The sequence below is a fragment of the Pristis pectinata genome, chromosome 1 (genome assembly GCF_009764475.1).
Source record: "Pristis pectinata isolate sPriPec2 chromosome 1, sPriPec2.1.pri, whole genome shotgun sequence".
Classification (NCBI taxonomy): Eukaryota; Metazoa; Chordata; class Chondrichthyes; order Rhinopristiformes; family Pristidae; genus Pristis; species Pristis pectinata.
The window spans coordinates 95,149,182-95,175,496 of NC_067405.1; the positions used below are offsets into that span (position 1 = coordinate 95,149,182).

The following is a 26,315-nucleotide window of genomic DNA, read 5'->3' on the forward strand; positions in this document are numbered from 1 at the left end:
CTACACTACGCCACCAAGCTTTATGTCATCCACAAACTCACTAACCCACCAATCCATGTTTTCATCCAAGTTGTTTGTATATAACAGCAGAGGTCCCAGTACAGATCCTTGCAGAACACCACTAGTCACAAACCTCCAGCCATAATAAGACTCATCGACCCCTGCCCTCTGTCTTCTCTGAGTAAGCCAATTCTGAATCCAAACGGCCAAGTCACTGTGGATCCAATGCATCTTAATATTCTGGGTGAGCCTACCGTGAGGGACCTTGTCAAATACCTTACTAAGATCCATGTAGACAACATCCACTGCTCTACCTTCATCAATCACCATTAATGACAGGTTGTCTCATATTGAATAGAGGAGGAGAATCCACATGAAGTGCCAAATGCTGTAGGAATAAGAGAGACAGCAAAACCAGAAATGGCATGATTTCTTTGGAAGATCAGTCTTGTGGAAGCCCTGTAACTGAGATATTAAATTACTCCCTGGGGCACATTTCATTCTCTAAGAGATTTCGCAGTTTCTGACAATGTTATTTCAATCATGAATACTAAAAGGAGAAAGGTTATGGTGAGTGACCAGTTTCCTTGTCTTCCTTGTTAACGTGAGGGCATTTGTGGGGAAGGAAACACAAGGCACTGCATTTCTAGCCTGCTTTTCCTGAGTCTGTGGCGGCTCATGAGAGCTGCAACTTCACTACAATGTTCTTGAACCTAAGGTTCCAATCAGGTCAGGATGTGAAATTCAAATTATAAAAGAGATTAAATATACCCACTGACTTATTCAAACACAGAGGTGTTTACTATTCAAATTCGTCTTTGAGAGCTCCTGAATTTGGACAATGATTTGACAGAATTACATTCCAATTAAGAAAGAATTTGGTTTCTTTAGGCTCCCTTCACCTGGGAAAAAAAATCTATTATTTATCTTAAAAAACATCTGCGAAAATCAAGGCTGATGGGATGGTGAAGTGCAGGCAGACATTAAGAACATTCAAGGGGCAAAAAAAAGGTTTGACAGACATCATTACAGATCGTTGGAAAGTGGAGTGAATGATAACCGTTCCTTGTTGATGGCAGCCCTGCTCCTTACAGGTCATATTAACAAGAGACAACCTCCATTTGGAGGTGTGATTGCAGAGAAGGCATATTATCATTAAAAAGAATTACATTTAGCCTAATAATACAGGAACATTGAGCTGATGATGCTTTGGACATAGATCTTATCAGGAAGGATTGCTACAGCATATTTAGCAGGTTTAATTTTTGTTTTAGCTTACAATATTTTTAAAGTAAGTTAACGTCTAAGCTCTGTAAACTTGCATTGTTTGTGGAAGTGGGAGTAACCTTCACCATGGCTCCATTTGACATATCATGTTTGCTTTAACTGGACTGGCCAGGAACATAATAAAACAGATCACAGTACATGGTATCTTAGGTCAGAGGCCCTGGCACAGAAACACTTACATATTTTTTTTACAGAGCTGCCCACTGCTGGTTTGGAAAAGCAATGTGAAGTGAAAAAAATATTTGCTCAGTATGTGACCATAATGGGCAACTAATGCTTTGGTTAATACACACCTGGATTTCCTCAATCGTGTGAACAATGAATGTGTCCTGCAGATCTTCCATTGCCCCCTCCATCCAGTTGTTAAAGGGAGCAGCCCTCTTTGCATATTCTAGATATAATTGGTCGATAGTTTCCAGGAGCTTCTCTGTCCTCTGAAACAAAATCCAAAACATTTTCATTGAAAACATGGATGCTAGATTATTTAAGACAGGTCTCTGATGTTAAGTGTGAGCTTCATTCGTAATTTATCCCCACGGCAATACTAACCAAGGAACCTATACAGACATTTTGCCTTTGATATTCGGCATCTGTTAACTTTCAGATTATCCATCTCCCAAAGTTCTGGCTTAAAACATTTATTTTCAGAACAGTTTTTAAGCATAGCCTTACCGTCAACATTAAACATTCAAAACTTTGATCTCTGGACATTAGTGTCTAATTGATCTTGGATGATCTATACCTTTGACAGAATTTGGTTTTGAGCGTCTTAAGCAACTTGCCAACAAAGTTCTGTTCACCAATATGTAACCTTCTGTTATAACTAATATAATGCGACTCATTTACAATTCCCATGTGTTTCTCTCTTATTCATCCTCATCGTATCTACTCAATGGCCAAACTCATTACTCAGAGTATGCATCAGTGATGCTCATGACCAGCTATTCTCATCTCATTCAGTGGCTCGACTCTAATACTTTTTTCTCTAGCCAAGGGGCCATGAAAACTTGCCTCTATTTTCCTGTTCTTCCAAGACACTCACTTTTCACGACCCTTTCTCTAACAAAATAACACCATTTGCCTAAGATGCTTCTCTCACTGAATAATCTTGGTCTCATTAATACCCCAAAAACAAATGAACTTGTACTTGATGTTTGCAGCTAAAATTGTTCCTAAATGCCTTAATTTTATTTCTTTTGCACAAAAAACTTTGGTCTCCCGCAGCCTATTTTGACATTATGTGAAGCTCACACTGATCTCAAACAATAACTAGAGCTTTCACCTTTCCCTAATTTTTATGCATCTGAAGGGAAAAATTATGCTTCAATATTGTCCAGTAATGTCCCAGAGAACTAGATCAACAAACCTTCAACTATTTTGAAGATGGTTTCGTTGCAGTGATTCATCAAAACTCTTGCCCTATCTCCTTTGCACTCTTCGACATCTCTTTCAATCTTAAAACAGTCATTAATTGTTAGATTTCATCTTCCTTTTTCCTTCAGATCACCAAATATACCATCCCACAGACTGTTCTTATTGAGAGCACAAATCTATGGCCACCTTCCTTAGATGGTATACGTTTATGGGTGTTATCTGTGGGCATTGTTGGCATCAGAATTCCCATCAGTTTTTCTAGTTCAAAATAGCTGCATCTGAGTCATTACCAAAACAATCGGAATGTTCCAGGTCAGGAAAAGTGCCCTTCACTTGGAATTCAATAAAAACATTCAGCAATTAGATGGTCATGGCTGTACCGTTGTTACAGTACAGGGAGGTGCAGACACAACCAGTGCACTGTTCAACTTGTAATCAATTGAGCAATTTTTCCTTTAATCTTCAAGATTCTGTTGCTCTTCACCTGATTTTACCCTTGCATTGTGTCATAGCTTCTCTAGCTGCAAACACAAACTGAGAGCAACCCCAGAAGCCTAATAACATTCAACAGATGATGACTAGCAGTAGGAAACTCTATCGCCTCATTCATTTCTGTAGTATAAGCATGAAACAAACCCTCAAGTCCTTCACTAATAGCAAACAAGTGAGGTGCTCTTGTTCTTAATGAACATAATTACAGGCCGTCCCCAGGTAACAAATGGGTTCTGTTTTTACTAACGTCCATAATTCGGAAAACGTACAAAAATTACTCGATGTGGTAACCGTACCTCCACGGCGTGGTAATGAATGGCATCAAAAGCACATAAGACTGATAAGAACAATCACTGAAAGTGGGAGAGAGAGGAAAGTGGTTCTGCTGTTCGTAGGAACAAACATGTATGTACATCGGACTTCTGAATTTAATAATATTATGGCATCTCGTTCGTATGTAGGGGTGTCCATAAGACAGGCATTCGTAACCTGGGGACGGCCTGTAGTTTACTGTAATATCAGGAAAACAGAAATGGAAAACATATATCCAGTACGTTACTCTATTACAAGGATTAGTTGTGAACACACAACCAAGAAAAGGTGTGAAATTCTCCATCATCTTGGACTCCAATCACACATGACCATGATCCACCACCAGAGGGCAGCACATAAGAGCCCCAGGCTCCAGCTATTCCTCAGATACCTCACATAATATTCATTAGCATTTTTAGCATGTTCCTTCTTACATTTAGCAGTGCAAACAATGTAAATAGCCCATTAAGCCGAACCTGTAATTCACTAAATCGAGTCACATCAGTGTAGACAGGACAACAGAGATTCATATCCATTCCTTAATCTGTCCCTATTGTGAACACTGACCAATTTCTGACGCACTTCATAAAACCGTTACGTTTCTCACTTTTAACCAGTAACACCCATGATTCTATTACACCATCTTCGATTTTCTCCCCAATATTTATGTATTTGAAAGGACAAAAATAGAATTCAACTCTTAAAATAATCCAGTAATGTTTCAGAGAACTAAATCAGCAAACCTCCAACTAATCTCATAATCAAATGCATTTTGCTACCTGATCCCAAAACCATTATGTCACATTTTAAATGATTACACGTATCTACACCCTCCAGAGAAGAACAAAATGACACTGAATAATGTGTGAAAAAAACACCACTGAATCAATTTTAATCAAAGTACTGCAAGTACCCCAGGCAAGGGTTTCTGACCTTCCATGAAATGAATAATGTGGAATACATGGCTGATAAAACAAATCATCCTCTTCCTAGTAGCAGAAGTAGGCCTCGATTCCTTGAGTCTGTTCCACTTTTCAAATGGTTTATGGCTGATCCAGAATGTAATATGTTTTAATCCGTTACAGGATGTGGGTGTTGCTGATAAGGAATGTGAGTTTTTCCCAACTGAGCCATGTGTGTTTTCCAGGGCATCTTAGAGGGGATTTAAGAGGTAACCATCTTGCTGTGAGCTGTGAAGGCACATAAAGAGGGCCGGAGGCCATCCCCAAGCTATGACAGGAAGCCCTTGTGGATTTTTAAATAACAATCCAGTGGATTCATCATCACCATTATTGACAGTGGCTTTTTTGTTCAGATTTATTTAACTCATTAATTTAAATCACCTTTTTCTACATTTGTTGCATCTTCCATACACACCCATTCTAACAACTACCTATGAATGTCAGGTTTGACATTTTCAGTCAACTTGCATTGTCAGCAGAATTTTATTGGAGAGATTTACAAGTTCATGCTAACCTATGTGTCCAGAAATGCTAGGGATAATCCACTCTAATTTTAAGGCTACATACACCCTCTTGCTTTGGATTCCTCAACCAAATCTGTTAATCAAATCCTATGAAATCCATTAATCCTCCTAAGCACTTCAATTATATCACTGCTTAATCTTCTATATTTAAGGGAATAAAAGCATTGCTCTCATATTTTATCTTTTTAAGTCCTACTTTTACATTGATCAATCTACTCCTTTATGGGGTAGAGTGGCCCAAACAGAACAAAGCACTTCAAAATGGGGTCTCAGTAGAGCCCAATGCAGCTGAGTAAGATCCTTATGCTTCCAATCACTGATTTAATAAAATCTGGCCTGTTGTTCTCTGCATTACAGTCACAGCTCATGCATACTTTTTTTGAGCAAAATAGCAGTACATCCACAAGGAGCTGACTGAAGATGAAAATACCTCCAAGGCATCTCTCCTCTTCTGGGTCAGAGCTCCCAGATTGTCCCACTGATCACAGATTTTCTGGCATCGCTCGTTCACACTCGGAGAATCCCAGTAATCCAGCTCACTGTAAAAGTCAGAGAAAATTCAGTTTATCCGAAGGAAGTGCACGGTCAACAGAAGCTCACTATATTAACAAACAACCTGCTGGAGAAGCTCAGGGTTTTGACCCGAAACGCTGACAATTCTTTCCCTCCCCACCCCCAACAGATGCTGCTCGACCTGCTGAGTTCCTCCAGCAGAATTTTGCTCCAGATTCCAGGATCTGCAAGCCTCTTGTGTCTCTCACTGTTATCTAGCATCTGCCTCACTTTCTTTACACCTGAGCTCCGAAAGTGAAAGACCTACTGTATCGGGAAAGTACCAAAATGAGGTTCTTGTCGTGGAGATTATTGCTGAAACTGCAAAGGAGAAGGAGCCCTATCTTTGGAGAGAAATAAACAGTCGACGTTTCATGTTGAGACCCTTCATCAGGATTGGAAAGCAAGAGGGCAAAAGAGGGCATTCTGGCTTCTGCCCTTTTCCTTTCCAGTCCTGATGAAGGGTCTTGACCCGAAACGTCGACTATTTATTTCTCTCCACAGCTGCTGCCTGACCTGCTGAGTTCCTCCAGCATTTTGTGTGTGTTGCTCCAGATTCCAGCATCTGCAGAATCTCTTGTGTGCCCTATTTTTAATTGGACCATTTACACCCTAAGAATATCACAAAGGACTTGACGGTACTTTTGAAATGTTACCATTGTTGGAAAACAGGCAAATACAATAGCCAATTTCCACCCAGCAATGTCTCACCAGAAAAATACAAGACAACTTGCTGGATAACATTTGATAACTGAAGGATAAGCAAAGATTAAGATATAAGAAATAACTTGCTCTTCTTCAAACAGTTCCAAGGAAGACTGGGCCTCAGTTTACTGCCTCTGAATGCACAGCACTCCCTCTGGACATACTAACCTGGCAGAATAAATTACGCTTCAAGTCTCCCAAGCAGGGCCTGAATCCATGGCTTTCTCGCTCAGAGGCAGTGTTACCTGGTGAGACAACAGCTTACCTCAACACCAGGCAAACTGCCTTCTTAGCTGGAACTTTGCCAGCAAGCCAATGGCAGATGCAGTATGTATTGCAGTCCAGACTTGTGCAATCCAAGGAGTCCTTGGTTTGAACACTGGTGCCAAGTACAACACTGAGGAGTCTGCAGCCAGACAAACCAGACTCAGGCCGGGGAAAGTCGAAAACCAACCAGGATTCTTGCACCGAATGCTGTCTTGTAAGTCGAGTGACAGAACATGTAGACCTTGGATCAGAACAGAACCAGATCTGTCCTTCATTAAATGACAGGGCTGACAGACCCAGCCCACGTCACAACAGCTATTTGCAAAAAAGGTTCAGGAGAACATTTGGCTGATGTAGAATTGCAAACTGGGAGAGGAAGAAAGGAAAGAAAGAAGCATCACTCTCCAAAAACAATATTTTCACGTCACCAGGAAGGTACATGGTTGCTAAAGAAAATGAGAATCACTTGAATCCCAAAACCTTTACCTCTAAATTGGGACAAATTAGAGATAGTCAGTTGGTTAGTTTCTCAGGTTATAGATTATAAAGTGCTAAGAAATAATACAAATTGGCTCCAGCCTCTTCTTCATCCATCCCCCAACTTCCTGGCAGCGTATCAGAGCCAGTGCGAACAGCTGTGGATGTGCAATAATTCTGCCCCACTTTTGACTCTTACTAATTCGCCTCATTCCCATATGGGTCACAATAAATGCTCAATAGATGAAGCAAGCAACTTTGCTTCAGAGGAAACAAAAATGAATGACTCATTGTCTACTAACTCGAAGCCTCACCATATCCGGAATTCCATCTAGAGCATTAACCATGCCTCAAATAATCCAGGCAAAGATCAGAGTATGGCATTGCTCAGACTGCACTGCTGGGCCCTAAAAATTCCAATAAAAGGCATCAAAGCTCCCATGTCTGATTAACCCATAAAATGCATATCAACAAGAAAACGAGACAACGGAAAGCACGTTAAATACCGTGATCTTCTTTTGGACTGTGCGTGAGAGGGAAGATGAGGGGAACAACTTTTGGCTGGTGATCTCCCTTTCCTGAATTCTTGGCTCCATTCTTCCAGCTGTGAAGGTTGCACAGCTGGATTTGCAAACTTAGCCTTACAATTTTCTGATGTGGAACAGTGGCAGGGTCCTTCTCCTCCTCAGTACTTCCTCCCGTTCTGTTACCCCACAGGTGAACTCACTTAACTGACCACCAAGAAATCTTCAGACTGAGGGCTGCCTCTAAGTACAGTGGAGTTGAACTGGTCTTCAGTGCTCACCTCCCACGAACATCATTTATGCAATGGACAGCTTTACTATCAGGAAAAGATATGCGTCTGAGAAACGCCATCAATCAAACTGAGTTTAAAGCAGTTTCCTGAGACTTGGAACGTTCCTGCGGTATGGCTCCCATGGAGCGCTTCATTCTGGGGCAGATTCAATCCATTTCTTTCCCCAAAATCTCCTTAAAATATTGTGTGCAATTCTGGTTGTCCCATTCCATGGAGGATGTGGTGGCTTTGGAAACTACATGTAAGATGTTTACCAGGATGCTGCCTACATTGGAAGGTATGAGCTATAAGGAGAGGTTGGACAAACCTGTATTGTTTTCTCGGGAGCGTTGGAGGCTGAGGGGAGATCCGGTGGAAGTTTATAAAATTATGAGAGGCACAGACAGAATAGACGGTTTGAATTGTTTTCCCAGGGTAGAAATCTCAAGTACTGGAGGACATGCATTTAAGGCGAGGGGGGGAAAGTTGAAAGGAGGTGTGCTGGGCAAGATTTTTTTTAAAACATGGAGTGGAGGATGTCTGGAACAGGCTGTCAGGGGTAGTGGTGGAAGCAAGTATGATAGCAGCATTTAGGAGGCTATTAGATAGATACAAGAATATGAAGTGAATGGAGGGATATGGATCATGTGCAGGCAAAAGAGATTTAGTTTAATTCAACATTGTGTTTAGTACAGACATTGTGGGTTGAAGGGCCTGTTCCTGTGCTGTACTGTTCTGTGTTCCAAAATGAGGGCTTTATTGAAGCACATACTTCAGCTCCTGGGCGATTGCAGCAATCTGTTCAACGCGGTCCTGATGAGCTGCCAGGTCACTCTCGAAGGCCTCGTGCTTTTTCAGTATAGCCTTGACTTCTGACAGGGTGGCTGTCTCAAAATCCTTGGCCATCAGCATTTCTTCCTTCCCTGAAAGAGCGAGGTGAAGACAGAGGTAATGGTCAGAAAATGCAACCTTCCAAAAAGTTTGATTAGCGTTGTGGAATGAAAGTAACATCAGCAACACTCAGCTCCACTTCTCTGCTCCTCTACTGATGCCCAAAAAGGGTCTGTCTGAGATCACAGTGGTAGGATGGTGTAGTTAGCAGCCAGATTTCTGGACCATTGCCCCAGAGCTTGAATCTCATTATGTCAGCTGGGGATCTTAAATTCAAGTCGTAAAATAAATCAGGAAATTGTCAATGATAAGAGGAAGCACGAATCTACTGGATTGCCTAAAACCCATCTGGTTCCCTTATGCCCTTGTATCATCTGGTTCCATACACAACTTCAATGCGATTGATTCTTAACTCCTCAGTTTAGGCACAATTAGGGACTGACGATCAATGCTGTGAATGAATAAACAGATAAATGAATGAGCTCGGAGGTACAGAAGCATGGCACACTGCTCAACTTTAAGCAGCCGCTGCTCCTTAATTATTGAGGCCTCTTCTTCCATATTTCCCTTCCTTGCCCTTATCCCACAAGCTGAAATTAACCTCAGGGCTCGTTACAGGAAGATTTACTGTCATCCCCAGACCTTGCACCGTCAAGGTACAGCAAGCATTGAAGTGTTGGGCGGCTTCCTTTACAGCTTTGCTTTGCTCACCAGAATTTTCTCCTTTCCTCTGTAGACAAGTACTCTGGTGGGCAGGGAGTAGATACAGGGACATCTGCACAAGTCTCCTATCCAGCCTTCATTGACCATTGCCATCCTGTATCCCTCCCCAATTCTTGACCGAGGTACAACTGTTAGTTGGCTTTCAAAGACCTTCCTGCTTTCCGATGCCTCAGTAATCTCCCTGCAGGCACCTCATTGACAAACTCAGTCATCATTCCCCACCCCTGGACTATGGCTGACCATTCTGCAGGTTCTCAAGCTGCCTCTGACCACCACCCTCATTGACTTACCTCCTAACGTTGGGAGCATAACAACGTGAGAAACAGAATCAGGAGTAAGCCATTCAGCCCTTTGTGCCTGCTTTGTCATTAGAAAAGATCACGGCTGATATCTTTTAGCTCGACACCACTTTCCTGCACTATACCAGTATGCCTTGATTCCCTTAATATCCAAAAGCCTCTTGCATGTCCTTCCTTTTCAATTCTCTGTAATAATTCGAAACTAGCATTCAAAATCAGGAGGGATTCTGACAGAGTGACAGAGAGAAACGGCATCCTCATGCAACCTGCACAGTGTCCAGAAGTTGCAGATCTGACAAGGGCAGTAGAGTGGTGGGAAATTTTCCCTGAAAGGGTGTTGTCAGTAGCAACTTCCAAAAGTCAACTAGACATGCATCTTAAGGGAAATAATTGGTAGAGTTATGGGGAAAAGTTGGGGTGTGGGATTAAATAGGTTTAGAGAGGAACAGAGGGGCAAGTTTTTCCCGCACACAGAGAGTGGTTGGAACCCAAAATGTGCTGCCAGAGGAGATGGTGGAGGCAGATACAATTGCAACATTTAAGAGGCATCTAAACAGGCAAAGAAGGTACAGACCACTCACTATCTGAGTGCAGATGGGTACAATACTCGGCACAGAAGTGGTGAGCCAAAGGGACCGTTTCTGTGATGCATGACTCTCTGAGCCTCTCTCTCTTTATCACAGCTAGTATGGTGCAAAAGAACTAAATTAACTCTTCCTGTGCTGCAAGATGTTATGACCTGCAAACCTCGCTCTTTCCCCTTCTCTCTCTTCTCCAGAGTCCATCCTTTGTTTTTCCAGCGTCCATTAAAAGGCTCAGAGACCTTCGTCTTGTGAAGACCAGCATGGGAAATGCGAGCTCCTGCTGACTGGCAGCTGAATAACCCATGTCACTAACAGACACTAGAATACCGGAGCTACACAATATAACGGTCCCCTTCTCCTCTCAGGACGTCAATGGCTTACTAATGCATAGATGGTTCCTGGGCCAGGTTGACTAACCAAAAGAATGTCAAGCAACATATTGCTCGGTCACGAGCAGAAAAGAACCAAGTTAATCCTGCAATGGGTTTCAACACTTTGGCCAAAGACCTCCAGCCCATCTTCATGTTCAGTTAAAAGCCCCTGTGTATGGTACTGAAGCCCACTGTACCTATCTACACTAATCCCATTTGCCAGGTTAGGCCTGTACCTTTTGTCTAACTGCCTATTAAATGCTGTGATTGCATCTGCCTCTACCATCTTCTCTGACAGCACATTCCAAATTCCAATTACTCTCTGTGTGGAAAATCTTGCCCCTCTAAACCTATGCAACAAGCCCCAAATTCACTGCTTGCCCTCTTCTCTTAAGAGACCTAAAATTGTGTGCATCTGTTTACAGGCACAGCTTAATTTCTTATCCCCAGTTCAGTTTCATGTACCATGGCAGCACAGTGTGTTAGAAGGTCCACATCCATTATTCAGGAACAAGAGGCTCTAGGCTTGAGGTGTGTTACCTCACTGAATAGACTGGACTTTGAATGCCTTTGTTCTGACTATAAAACCAGGCATGTCCTATGAGCAAGGAATGGAGACAGAATAACAATTGAGCAAAAAAAAAGAACTGCTGGAAGAACTCAGCGGGACAAGCAGCAACTGTGGAGGCAATAACCTAAGGCTCTCTTCATTTATCTCAGAGCAACCAAAGCAAGTGTGATGTGTAGGAAGCCCTGGGAATAGCTTATTGCCCTGGGAAGCTAGCTGAGCCTGTTCTCTCATCCAGTCACCTCACATTTGTGCATCAACTATTCGCCCTTTGATCTACTTCTCTTCACATCCCAAAAGTCTGAAGGCTGAAAATTTTCAACTGACTCACCATCTGTAACTATTTGAGAGAGAAAGAATTTCAGATGTTCGCCACCTCTTGTATGAACTGCTTCCTGATTTCACTCCTGAATGGCCAGTTTTAAAATCAAGACCATGCTGTTTTGTTCTGGATCGTCCAATCAGAAGAAGTAGTTATTGGAATCTAGGAATCTAACCAACCAAAACCTTTTTTGGTCATTTAAACACCCAACATAGATTACACCTTGACTTCCTAAAAACATGCTCCATTGACATAAACTGGCCTCATCATTAACCATTTCACCCTGAAAGTACTTTGGACCATACCTCCTCCAAGGTCAATATATCCTTTCAGAGGTACAATGACCAGATCTGAACACATTTCTGCAAACAGGACCTGCTCAATCAACTACAACTAGCGGTCTCCTTCGAGGTCGACCATGACAGACAAAGCAAGAGGCAAGGAGAAGCTACTTTTCAGGAGAAGCTAATTATTTACAGGCATATATTCAAGTTGTGCTGACTGCACTTGGATGCAATGCTGGATACTCCGGGAGTCATCATTTACCAACAAATTGAAATAATTCAAATAAAGAGTATTACAATCAAAATGCAAATATGAACAGTAATTTTCTTTCTGTTAATAACCTTGCCGTATGTTGAACAGGTCAGGGAGGGGATGTAATGAGGAAAGACTACTGTTGCAGATTTATATCCCACTCTCTGCCCCCAAGCACCAGGCCAATCCAATACGAAGTGCTAGATTAGTTCAGAGATATTAACCTGTAACTTGGGCCTATTTGTGCTGATTATGCATACAATCTGTTTTGGACAAGTGAGATTTTGCCGTGATCAATTCCAGATCAACTAATGCCCCTTCACGATGTCAATCATGCAGCTAACGATGTCACAGGTCCCATAGTGCACACTTCCTTGTTAACCCTCAACGAAACCAGGAGGACGTTGCAGTGAGAATGAGATGTCAACTAAAGGGTCTGCACCATCACATCAATATCCCACACACTGTTTTACCTCCTGAATCTCTCTGCTAAACACTATGGCCCTACTGTTAATGAATTTTTTTGCCAAGTTTGCAATATTTTTTTTATCAAGTTAGACCGAGTGCCATGCATTAGTGCAGCAAAAGTATGTGAACACCAACTTCCATTCAATTAAACTTAACTGAGCCACACATTTGGAGTTTATGCCTATTTGCACCTCTTGACATTGAAATAATTACCGTTGCTCCAGGCCTCGTGGATTGCTGCTTTCTGCCTGAATTTTTCAGCCAGGTGGTCCAGTCGCTCCAACCTCCTGATCTCATTCAGCAGCCATTCCTCATAACCTTTCTCCGCTTGCTCCAATGAGCCCCAGGCATTATTTATATCCTGCAATCACCAAGAATCACAATTAGCACAGTCAGACTAGTGCTTCCACTTATATTCATCGACCAAGGAAAACAGCATCACCCCACATCAACCTATACGTTCATCCCACTTCCGGATTCACAAAATCACGAGGGGCATAGATGAGATGGATGGTCACAATCTTTTTCCCAGCGTAGGGAAATTTAAAACCATAGGCTTAAAGTGGAGGGGGGGGGGGTGGAGGGAAAGATTTAAAGGGGAGCTATGAGGCTGGTTTCTCCACACAGAGGGCAGTGGGTATACGGAACGAGCTGCCAGAGGAAGTGGTAGAGGGGGGTACAATTACGACATTTAAAAGACAGTTTGACAGCTTCGTGGATAGGAAAGGTGTCGAGGGATATGGGCCAAACACAGGCAAATGGGACTAGCTCATGTAGGCACTTTGGTCAGCAAGGATGAGTCGCCCTGTTTCCGTGCTGCGTAACTCTATCACTCTCTGACACTGCAGAGATAAAAATTTGAAACTCTCTTGTGTAAACAGCAATGGATGCAACATCAATTGTTTACTTCATATCTGAGTTTGGTAGATTTTTAATAACCAGAAGGGATACAGGGAAATGGGTCACAGACCACACATGATCTTAATGAATGGAAGAACAAGTTAAATGGCCTACTCCTATCTTCCGTTCTTATATCCAGATAAGATTTCCAGGTTTTGAATGGATTGTGAAAAAATATAAATTATCAGTTTGTAAAGTGAAATATCCACCTTTCTAACATTTACAAAAATATTCACTTTAAGTACACATCGCAACCAAAGACATAACTTGGTCACGTAAAGAAAGGAAGGCACGTCTGTCAGAGGAATCCTGTGCACTGCATGCAGCCGAGGAGGTCCCAGAACAGGAGGCTCCAACAAAACCGCGTCCTCAAGGGGGTTCCATGCACAGTGCAAAAGGCCATAACCTCGGTAAACCTGTGAAGTCCGAGGACAAGTGTAGGAGTTCTTAAAGGAACATAAATTAATGATTCAGTTCTGAGCACCTTGTGCTGTCAGCTGGACCTTTTTAGCTCTGACTGACCACCGGTGGGTAGTCACATTAGCGCAAAGGATCCAGCAAGAATGAACAGGCCAGAAGAAGTCTGACAGTGTTACTGAACTGCACTTTGTGTTGCAGCTTGGAAATAGTTTCTAATAAAAAGGGCTTGAACACAATGCTGGACAGCTATGGAGACTTTTATATTAGTTCATTGATGTAAACCTGCAGACACTGAGTCTATTCCATTTACAGGTCCTCCCTAGCTTACAAACACCTGACTTGTGTACAGCCTGTACATCCAAACAAACCTTTGGGAGACTGGCAGGAAGGATTTGCCGGCTGCAGACACCTTCTGCCATGTGGGAACTCAGTTTGTGGCTGCATTTCCAACTTGAAAACTGTTTGGGTTACGACCAGTTCACAGAAACAGAACCTTGCCAATAACCTGGGGAGGACCTGTAACAAGGCCTGAAGGTAAAGTATGGCCAAACAGGTGCAGACCACCAGAACTCAGCTTTGATTTGCTCACTCTGACAATGAAGAAAATGGCAGTTACAAGCGGGGTAGTTAAATAATTATTCTAATTAAAACAAAGCATACAATAGCAAACAAAACCATATCTAGCTTTGTGTTTAAAGGATGCTTAGCTGAAAAAAAATGTGTAGAGTTTAAAACTATCTTCACTTTCTCTCCTTGGTCTATGCTTCTTGTCTTGCACAATGCTTTTCCAAAAGAGTAATCTGCTCTGAGACCAGGTCAATGTCAGTCTGAAGCCAACCACTGAATCATGGGACAAGGTAAGAGAAGGGATGTGAGGAATCCTCTTTCACCTTGTATTTCATTGTGGCTTGGTGCCCCACTTCCTCACTGGGGGTCTACACTGGGCAGGGGGACTTGGTGCAGCCATTTGCTTATGGAGACCGACATGCCCATGTTACCTGGATTGCTGACGGTTAGGAAAGGTGGGGGCCGGAGGGGGAGGGGAGGGGGGAAACCTTTTCTCTGAACGTTCTATCTGGTGTCACTGCATCTTTCCCAGCAACAAACAGTGGCATTTCCGTGCAGTAGGGTTTGGTGACCTCTTGTTTGATGTTCAGATGCTAAATCCCTATTTGCGAAGACTTATGGTGTGAAGGCAGTACAGGATCACACTGTGAAATATACCAATTAGTGTTCCTGGTGCGCTGTTCCAAACCCCACTCCCTGTTTGTTTTGTTTTCTGTTCCCTGTTGAACACTCTCCCCTTTTCCCAGAGCAAGATTCCACAGACACCAGGTGTCCTCAGTAAGCATTATTCATGAATCAATCTCAACAATGTAACTTGAATGACTATTTAGCTCCTTAAGCCTGCTCCACTGTTCTATCAGATCATGACTGACCTGTGTCTTAACCACATAACAGCCTTGGCCCCACATCCACCAATTCCTTCAGTACAAGAATATATCAATCTAATTTAAGATTAACAATTGTCCCAGTATCAATTTTAGAAGCGAGTTCAAAGTTCTTACTGGCTCCATGAGTGGACGTGTTGCCCATGTTCCCCTAAAGGCCTGGTTGTAATTTATATACCATACCCACTAGTCCTACACTCAGCATACAGCAGTGTTTCTGTCTAAACTGTTTCTTCAATACCCTGCAAACTTCAATCAAATCACCACTCAACCTTCTAAATGCCAGGGAATACAAGATCAGCTTGTGTTGTCCATGACTGAAGTGAACCCTGACCTTGCCCAATATTTACAGCTGTACATTTTCTCAACAAGTGTATGGGATGGGAACCAACTGTGGGATCCCACGGCCATTTGACCCTCTGCAAGGCAAAGCGTGAGGCAAATTGTAGCGCTCCGTTGTGCAGCTGCTGGCAGGGTAATGAACCCAGGCCATACCTGACAGACTCCAGAGCTACTCACTGAGTAAACACCTAGAAAGAAAGCCTAAACTAAGATTTATTGTCTATTGCTGCACTGCATCGATACAATTTAACACTTAAAAATGTAAGTATTGCGTCCAAAAATCAAATAGTTGCAACAATGGGATATTTCTCCAAGCCCTCCTGGCTGGGCGTTTAGTCATGTTTCACATGTCTCTGAACAATTCTCACAGAAAGATATCTTATATCCCACATCTCAGTTTATAACCTATAGCAATAACACAAAATCTGCAGCTATTTCCAATCATTCAGTTAAAGAAATGACTTTTGAGATGTAAGGTGAAGGAAAGTCATAAACGTTACAATCATACTGGGCACAGTTACTGGCAATTGGCCATCAGGGAGATCTGAGGCAATCCAGGTTATGAACGAAAGTCACAAACACTGAAGACAAAAACCATAAATAAACTGGACTGTAAATCCATCTGCAGCATATATAAGACGTTTCATTGCTAAAGGAGCATTCACATTGCTCTCTACACTATCTACAACAAATGGTCCTCAGAGAACTAAAATTTGTATGTTGGTTCACACCAATCTCATCCACAGATTCTTTCATGCAAAGTGAGATTTATTGTAGTGCGCAACCAAACTTTACATCCATGGGATGGGTCCAGTAAGCCTGTACACGCCTTCCTCACAGGAACCCAATGCTAGGCCACACTCTATGGACCACCTACCAACAAGATCTGGGTTCCTGGGATCCACGCAATTCCATACACCAGGCAACAAGGCCCATCCAATGCAAGGACCCGCTGGGGCCAGGACCCTGTTGGTAACCAGAGACGGGAGATCCAGGAATCAGAAACTCAGACACCACACCAGATGCAGTTAAATCTTTTGGACCCAAATCCAAATCCAAATCCAGCTGTAGACCCAGGTGTGGCCACGGATCTGGCAAGGTGTGGTGACTGGAATGGTAAAAGTGTGGCAATGAGCAGGGTATCCAGAGAGGCAGCGATGGCAAGTGAAGAGATGGGTGAGGGAACAGTGAGAACGATGGCTTTTGTACCTTTAAATGAGACTACAAACGCCAGCATTGTGTTACAAAGGGTTAAACTTTTTTCTTGTGGAGTGACTCTCGGAGGAGGTTTGAATTGTAAGTCTAGCCCTCATCACAAAAGATGTTTTACATCTTGCAGCTACGCAAATTAACCATCGTGGTAATGATAAAATCTGACCAAATAAAGTGTGCGTAAAAAAAAAATTGAGAAGCTCATGGGAAATGAAAATACACGAGCTCAGGGCCTGCACTGAGGCAGTTACAGTGGAACTGCTCCCTTAGAATAGGGCTCAGAAGGTGGGAGGTATTCCCCAGTAACACGTACCGACACCATCTTCCCTTCAGATGGCATGAAGGCTGGTCTGTTGCTGAGTCTTAGCTTGGTCTGCAATGTGTTGAAGTTGATCTCCAGCTGGCACTTCTCCTGAACCTTGGGTGGCTTGTGGAGCCGGCGGTAGTCCCGGAAATCCTCCAGCTTCTGCTGCATAGCCTGCATGGTGTTCTCTGGGGAGCGGTTCTCTAACCAGGGGATGGTGCGCCGGATCCACTCGAGGAGCTGCAACGGAACAACAACGTCAGCAACTTGAAGCCCGTGAAAGATTCAACAACTCCACATCTCCCCCTAACTACAGTGAACCTGACAGGAATTGTCGTAATGGGGTGCTCTGCTCCATTGTGAATAGAGAGTGATGCTATTGTGTGGACAAACAGACAAAAAGGAACAAAATTGGACGTGACAAAAACTATAGGGTCAAACGTCATACTGGGCTCATATTTTCTGAAGTAGGCGACTCCGCTTTGTTGCTATTTTAATATTGAACACCACCCCCCCACCCCACCACACACACAGGTACACATATGATGATCAAATACATCTGGCATTCAGCGAGATTGTTTGGCCCAGTCATTGGCAAGATATGTCGAGGCGCAAATCTCCTTCTGTTGTCAATATCCCTCAAAGTGAAAGCCCAGTGCTCAGGCAGCACCAACACTCAGGAGAGTTGATCTGTTCAACACAAAAGGACCAAAGCCCAGATCAACAGTGCAGAACTGGTGCAGGCATTTATAATGCCAGTTCATTTCTGTGTATTCCACTAACTGCCACCTCTTGACATTAACCTATAACACATCAGTGTTAAAAGCTCAGGGGAAATCCTGGGAGCTCTTGGGAGAGGGTGCTGCATTACATAACACACTGGAATTAAACTGCTCCCCCAGGAGAACCCGTAACCAGGAAGGCTGGAGGGCAGGAAAAGGTGAATGGGAAGAAAGCCGAATGTCATAACCTCTTTTCTCCTCCACCCTCTCACACACTTTCCTTTTCTTTCCCTTCGCACCACCCACCTTCCCTTGCAATTTAGAATGTGTTCATCTCTAACTTTTCCCAAGGTTTGATGGAAGGTCACTGACCTAAAAACTTGATTGTATCTTCACACATGCTGCCTGACTGGCTAAGCAGTTGGTGTTTTATTCCTGAAGTTGAGTCAGCTGGGCAATGAGAAGGATGAAGCAGTGGGCTAGCATATTCCCGTAGAGCCTTGCTTGATTGTTTTGAGGAATCAGAGATCAATTTCCCTTTGGTTTTCATTGGACAATTAAGTTGTGGGAAAATGGTGCACCAAATCTGGATGAAGTGGGCTTGATGGACTGCCCTGTTCCAACACTGGTTTGCATTTACAGAACACAGTGTAGATGCCTTCTGACCTCAAGCAGATCTAACTTGATGTGCTCAGCCTTGTCCTTACTGTTGGACAGAGTCCCGCGTAATGCTTGGAATGATTTCATATTCTTTCATATTTCTTTATGACACAGGAGGAGGCCATTTGTCCCATTGAGTCTATTCCAGCTCACAGAACAATCCCATTCTCCCATTAATTTTTCCCTGTAATCTATTCTCCCCACATTTCTATCAACCCTCAGATTCTGCCTCTCACCTACACCCTGGGGGCAATTTACAGTGACCAGTTAAGCTACCAACCAGCGAGTCTTTGGGAGGAAACTGGAGCACCTGGAGGAAGAACGTACAAACCCCACATAGACAGCACCAGAGACCAGGACTGAACCTGGGTCACTGGAGCCGTGAGGCAGCAGCTCTACCATCTGTGCTACTGTGTTGGTTTTCCTGTGTCATGTCACAGCTGCACCCTTTAGGTCAGCACCACCATGTGCAAGATTCACCTCGAACCACAGCTAACCTCTGTGGTCCCAATTATAATAGTTCAGCTTCTGCTAGGAACTGGAGTCTCCAACAAATTACATCTCCCACAGCAAGGCTCACTCCCACCCACTGTAAGAGAATGGGTGCTGGCGGGAAATCTCTGGCAAACCAACCTTTCCAGCAACCCTGTACAGCTGCGATTCAGAGAAAGTCAGTTCAAGGAATCCCATTATCAACAAAGGGAGCAAGATAAAATTAAATAGCCTCTGGGTGAAAAAGAGTCACAAAAACTGAACTGGCAGCTGGGAAAACATGGTTCACTAAAGGGCCATTAAAATTTGTCAGTGTTTAAAGGCTTTGCTGCCTACAGATACAGTTCTTGTAATTCAGGTGGACAAGGTGGGTCTTCTAATGTAAAGGCACCAACCACTCTTGAATGACACCAGTAGCAAAACCTAAAAATTAAGAACTAATTTCTATGCTTTTGCTGATAGAGTAATTACCGTAGGTTAGGGGCAATCATTTAGTTTAGTTACACTGGCTTACGCTGGTAGGAGTTGTGTCATTTGAACATTCACTAAAGAACAACTCAACACAAGTGCCTGTCTGTGGATGGAATGTGGTTCACTTGTGGATTACTTTTTGGGATGATGTGTGTTTTTCAGGACCCATTTTGGTTTCAAGAAGATAAACATCTTTACAACTCTAAAAGTTCTGGTCACGTGACCACAGAAACATCTTTGTGCATACATCACTAGCCAGCTTCTCATAATCCTCCATCAGCTGTTCGTTCTCCTGGTTAACAGCCAGAACTTTGCAGATCCGATTGGCTGCCGTCTCCGCCTGCAGAGAGGAAGAAAATAGGACAATAAATCTTGGTTTGCACAAGGACATAACATTCACATTTCTATCAAAATACCACTTCATCAGGAATCTCTCCTCATATCTGGCTTGGTTCTCATGCACAGGACACCATTAAATGAGGGAGATCACCATAACAATACAAAATAAATCTGTTAAGCAGCATAATAGTTGGTTAAGCTTGTTGAAACTGATTCTCTTCCAGTGTCATTTGTTTCATGCTCTCATTCAACCAGAAAGTGAATTAGTTTGGACTTCAACTGTGAGGACGCAAAACACATTCCATTTATAACTGGCTAGTTTGCTTTTAGATGCAGTACTAAATGTAGCTGACCTATCAACTCCAGCCCTCCCCTGCAATAATCAAACCAGGATCAAGACCGCCCACATCTATTCCCATTATGGCCTGACTCAGCCTGTCTGCTACTAAAACTCTCATCCATGCTTTTAGTACCTCAAGCCTTGATTTTTTTTTCTAATATACTCCTGGCTGGCCACTTCCCTTCCATTTTCCATCATCCAAAAACCATTCAGCCAAAATGTTGCTCTCTCTGACCTAACTCACACCATAACCTGTCCCCTCCATCACCCACATTCATGGTGAACCAAGTCAGTTTTTAGGCAAGCAACATCTCGATTTTAAAAATGCTTGCTCTTGCTTTCCAATTCCTTGTTTATCTCCATCTTTGTAACTTTCTTCAACATGTTTTTATTCACTACTGATGACGGTTCTTTCAGCTGACGTTCTAAATCCTGGAACTTAACCATACTCACAACATCCCACTCTCATTTTCCCTTTAAAAAGCTTCTTAAAAACTTATTTGGCCATCTGCCCAAACATCTTATGTAACTCACTGTCAAATTTTGTTTATTAATGCTTCTGCTAAATGTCTTGGGACATTTTATGATATCAAGTAAGTTAATACAAATACAATTGTTGCTGTAATGAATGAATGAATCAGTGCAATGATCCTCGTTAATTACATTGGACCTGCATTATCATAGGTGGTCAAACCCAACTAATGAAACTGATTACTGTGCTGAGTGGTTTTCACTAACTTGCACATTTTTAACTCATTTTCTGCCTGAGGTTGGTGTCGCTAGAAAGGTCATCACTTATTGCTGCCCCTAACTGCTCTTGAAGAGGTCATGGGAAGCTATTCCCACAGTGCTGTTAGGAAGGGAGTGAATTTAAATCCAGCAATGACGAAGTAACGGCGATCTATTTCCAAGTCAGGATGTGGTGTGGCATGGGCGGGGGAAGCTGCAGTTGGTGGCGTTCCCATGTACTCCTACCTTTGTCCTTCTCGGTGGTGGAGTTACGGGTTTGGCAAGTGCTGTTGGAGCAGCCTAGCTGAGTAACTATAGTGCACTTTGTAGGTGGCGCACACTGCAGCTACCTAATGCTGATGGTGGAGGGAACAAACGCTTAGGATGGTTGATGAGATAACAATCAAGTGGAAGGCTTTGTCCTGGATGGTGGTGACCTTCTCAAGTGCTGTTGGAGCTCCACACATCCAGGCAGGTGGACAGCATTCCTTCACACTTGGGGCTTGTGCCTTGTAGATGGCAAAAAGAGTTTGGGGGTGACAGAAAATGCATCACTCACTGTAGAAAATCCTGCTTCTGTGGCCACAGTATTTGTGTAGCTGGAGTGTTACTAGTCAATGGTAACTCCCAGGATTTGGGTAATGTGGAACTCATCAATGGTAATGCTACTGAATAGCAAGCGTAAATTGTAAATTGGTTTATTATTGTCACATGTACTGAGGCACAGTAAAAATACCGTCCATACAGATCAATTCATTACAACAGTGCATTGAGGTACTACAAAGTAAAAACAATAAAAGAGTGCAGAATAAAGTGTTACAGTTACAGAGAAAGTGTAGTGCAGGCAGACAGTAAGGTGCAAGGTCACAACGAGGTAGATCGTGAGGTCAAGAGTCCATCTTATCATACTAGGGAACCACTCAATAGTCTGATAACAGCGGGACAGAAGCTGTCCTTGAGCCTGCTGGTATGTGCTTTCAGACTTTTGGATCTTCTGCCCGATGGGAGGGGGGAAGAAGAGAGAATATCTGGGGTGGGTGGGACCTTTGATTATGCTGGCTGCTTTCCCGAGGCAGCGAGAAGTGTAGCCAGAGTCCATGGAGGGGAGGCTAGTTTCCATGATGTGCTGAGTTGTGTCCACAACAGCTTCTTGTAGTCATGGGTAGAGCAGTTGCTATACCAAGCTGTGATGCATCTGGATAGGATGCTTTCTATGGTCCATCAATAAAAATTGGTGAGTCTCAAAGGGGACATGCTAAATTTCTTTAGTCTCCTGAGGAAGTAGAGGTCCTGGTGAGCTTTCTTGGCTGTGCTGTCAATGTGGTTGGACCAGGACAGGCTATTGGTGATGTTCACTCCTAGGAATTTGAAGCTCTCAACCCTCTCGACCTCAGCACTGTTGATGTAAACAGGAGCATGTGCACTGCCCCCTTTCCTGAAGTCAATGACCAGCTCTTTTGTTTTGCTGACATTGAGGGAAAGGTTGTTGTCATGGCACCATGTTACTAGGCTCTCTATCTCCTTCCTGTACTCCGACTCATCATTATTTGAGATACAGTCCACTACGGTGGTATCATCTACAAACTAGCAGATGGAGTTGGAGCAGAATCTGGCCATGCAGTCGTGACTGTATAGGGAGTAGCGTAGGGGACTGAGGACACACTCTTGTTCGAGATGGTCATAGCCTGGCAATTATTTAATGCAACAATTCTTTTAGCAATGGGTTTTACTTGTAATAATACTTCAAGAAGGGGATTATTGGTCTTCAGTTAATTAATGTTTCACTTGATAAAGACTCCCTAGAATTGTAATACAAAAAGATCTATAGAATTTAACATTACTTGTCTACAGTAAATCTTTCTGCACATTTATACACTTTGGGAAAAAAAGGGAAAAGTTGTGTCCCCTGCAGTGAATAGTACAATCTTCTCACATAATAGTTCATTTTATGTCCTCATTCAATCAAATCCAGCTGACAGATCAATTAACACAAACCAGGAGATGGAGGAACTTTCACTCAATAGTAAAATAGCCTCCCTTCCAAAATACGCTTGGCCGCCATTTGGAGATTTGGACTCTCCATTTAGAATGTCACTATACAGTTTTACTGCTGACCCTTCAAAAGAGTCACATCTGCAATCAGTCCAAAACAAAAATAAGTTGATTCTATCCGCAGAAACCAGAACTTGCCAGGATATTTTTTGATGACCAGATCCTGGAACCAATTTAAGCAGCTCATTAGCTCTGAAGCAGGCCTAAACTGAAAAGCCACAATTTTGTGATGAGATTTAACCTCCTGGCTCTTACCACGCAATCACTCTTATTCCTCAACCTCCTGACACGCAATGACTTTCACCTTCTATTCAGTTGCCCGGCAACCAAACAGCAATCAGCAGTTGAGTCCGGAAGATGATAATATTAGCCTTAGAATGCATTTGTAATAGTGTTTCCAGGTGCATTAGCCCAACGTTAACCCATTGCTGCTGTTGCCATTCCACCCCTGTCAAGCACTAATTTAATTTTTGCAATTAAAATACCCTCAATTTTGAAGTGGGAATAAAGCCGCAAGAATTGAACACTTTGGTCTCCCCATGTGGCTCTGGAAGAGACCAACTCCAGTGTTGTGGTTCTCAGCTAAGGAACGTTTCACACACACCTGGCAGTATCAGTCAATGTCACTGTAGGAGTTCTTCTCATTTCTAATGTCAGTGCCAGGCACTCCAAGGCTAGTTAGCAAGACCTTCAGCGATGTTGCTACAATCTTGAACCCCACACCACACCCTAACTGCTCAGTGGGTAATTTGCATCATTTTCATATCCCACATCAGTCATGCTTCAATAGGCATTGCCAGTTGTACGCTGTAGGATTGGGCACAGCGGGTAGATACACTGGAATTCCTCACTCTAAAAACAGACCCAACCCAACCTCAAAAAAAAACGATCATCTCTTGTGAAAGCTTCCCAATTTTATCACTGGTTATCTGCGACCATTGCCAAAAGACCACTAGATTTGGGGTGAATTGTTTTAAAAACTGTTAGACCCCCTTCCACCCCACCTCTTTTCTGAGGGAAGGGGGAGGTGGGGCTATTAAGAGCATTCAAACCCATTACACATCCAGAAGAAATGAGCCTTTAAACTTACCAGTGAGGGCTGATAGTTAACCAAATTCTCAGCCAAAGACACTGCATCAGGAATCTCCCTGCAAAGTCACTCACTTTGCTACTAATTTAGAACTGATGAGAAACGAGGGGACACTGGTCGGGGCAGAGAAGTCAACGTTGCCTCTTAAAGTGTTGATATATAGGTGTATTTAGCAATTATTTTGTCCACATTACCACTGGAAGAGGTTTGCCCAGTTTTGTTTCATCAACTCAACACTTGATGGCTTTTCAAATGGGTCATTAATAAACCATCAAACCAGGAGGAAAATACAAGCAAGGTATCTGAATGAGGCTGGGCAGGTATTGTATGGCAGCTAAATATAGCAGTTTGGATTAACAAGCCTGATTTGAAGGTATTACTATAATGAGCCTGGAACTACAAACAAACAGCTCAGTGACGTCCACATGAATCAGAAGCAGGAACTGGAGACCTGCATCATTGAGACACTTGGAGGAGTCAGGAAGGAAAGCAGCTCTGGAAAGATAATCCTGGGGAAAACAAAGCCTGAAAGTGTGCACTCAGGAAATATACGATAGATGACAGTCAGACAAGCAAGAAGCATTTATCCTCATTAACCACAACTTATTTGAATTGGGAGATTACCAAGCATACGAAATTACTGTACTTGTATCAAGGTTCAGCTAGGGGGCACCAACACATAGTGGTGAGGTTCAGAATCATTATGAACAGCAGCCTCAGACAGGTCGCAATCTTCAAAGAGTGTGATGATTGAAAAGCAAATCTTTGTGATGAAGGCTGTGTGCTAAATGGTTTCAATGAAGGTGAAGTGACGTCAGATTGCCAGGGCACATCTGCATGGTGGGGATAAATTTAACAACTACAAATAACGGCAGCTAGAGCTGACATAAAGGGTTGCTCACTCAATTTCCAATGGCACCAGTGCTTCTGTAAAATAAATAATTTTTAAGCTGCATTTTATTTTAGATCGGGAAAGCAATGATTAGGGAAATGAGTGGTAGGAACTGGTTAATTTGCAACAATCCCATCACTGAGATTTCCCTGGCTTTTGAAGGCAAATGGCAAATCTCGTCATCCTCCACACAACTCGAAAATCGCTTAGAGTTCAACCAAAAGAACGAAAATTAAAAAGCCTGTGGAGGTTGCCTGTGGAGTGACTCACGGTATATTGACGCATAGAGTTCCTGTTGAGTGTTTACCAACGGCATTTCACACACAGGTCAGAGGAGCTCTCATGACAGCATGTCAACAAAACAAAATGTTCCACTGAAACTTGCTAACGTCTGTTTGTGCAGAAAGTCACTCAGCAAACATCATTGCAGATGAGAACCCATTTATGGCATAGGCGCAAATGAAAGCTGGCTTATTGTGTGTTTGTGGCTATTGACATCCAAAATTCACTCAGCAATTTTCTCTTAAAGCTTCAGAGATACATTGAGTAGTTACGATGAAATACCGTGTGTGCTTGCAATACGACCATTTGGATAAGTAAAACTCTGAAAATCTGGCATGCTCGGGACTTTAGTGGGGCCAGACTGGCAGATTCTCCAGACTATTGGAGGTTATTCCTATCAGTAGCTCAACACTCTTTTTATATATTACACAGAATGATAATAAATTTTCCATTGAACCAAGCAAGTTGAAAGGGGAGTGCAGGAACCTGGACCCTGGTGAGTGTAGGTGGAGCTTGAGAAATGGGGCACTGCTGCATTCAAGAGAGTGATGGTGCTGGGGTCCCGCTGTGTTAGAGGAAGCGTGGGAACCAGGGCCCCAGTGAGTTGAAAGTAATTGCGGGAACTGGGGCCCAGATGAGTGGGAAGGAAGCACAGTAAATAATACCTGCTGAGCCAGATGGGATTTCCAAATAGTCAGATGGCAGATTATCAGAGTTTTACTGTATTCATACTTCACAGGGTGGCAACGTTCTTTAAATGTATGCAGTGTTTATAATGTTAATATGCTGGTACCGCTCAGCTCACTCAGTCAAGGGCCAGCAGTGAAAATGCCAACATGCTGCACTGTGAAATCACTCTGCCTTAGGAAACTGTCTCACACAGTGTGTTATGTACAAAGCAATATGAGAGTATAAATAAAGAAATAAGCAGTGCGATGATTAGTTTGGCCAATGAAGGGTTAGTTTGTAGGACCATTCAAATGTTAAATAAAATTACTTGAGAGTGGCATTGGAACTCTTTAAGAGAAACTTCTACCTCGCTTGGGACAGTGCGGTTAGAACAAAATGCTCCAGTAGATGCACCTCAGCCATAGGATGCAGGGTAG

The 26,315-nt window shown here is 42.9% G+C and overlaps 1 protein-coding gene across 5 annotated transcripts in view; it reads right to left on the reverse strand.

Annotated features, from left to right (window-relative positions):
- actn1 (actinin, alpha 1) overlaps positions 1 to 26,315 on the reverse strand; it is a 189,547-nt gene that overhangs the window by 24,810 nt on the left and 138,422 nt on the right. For all 5 annotated transcript variants that reach the window (XM_052035573.1, XM_052035393.1, XM_052035481.1 and 2 more), the window contains exons 9-14: positions 19,733 to 19,825; positions 17,150 to 17,380; positions 12,725 to 12,872; positions 8,521 to 8,671; positions 5,382 to 5,490; positions 1,581 to 1,721 (exon numbers count right to left, since the gene is read on the reverse strand). In XM_052035573.1, the coding sequence (XP_051891533.1) occupies positions 1,581 to 1,721; positions 5,382 to 5,490; positions 8,521 to 8,671; positions 12,725 to 12,872; positions 17,150 to 17,380; positions 19,733 to 19,825 (873 nt within the window). The remainder of the gene's footprint in view (positions 1 to 1,580; positions 1,722 to 5,381; positions 5,491 to 8,520; positions 8,672 to 12,724; positions 12,873 to 17,149; positions 17,381 to 19,732; positions 19,826 to 26,315) is intronic.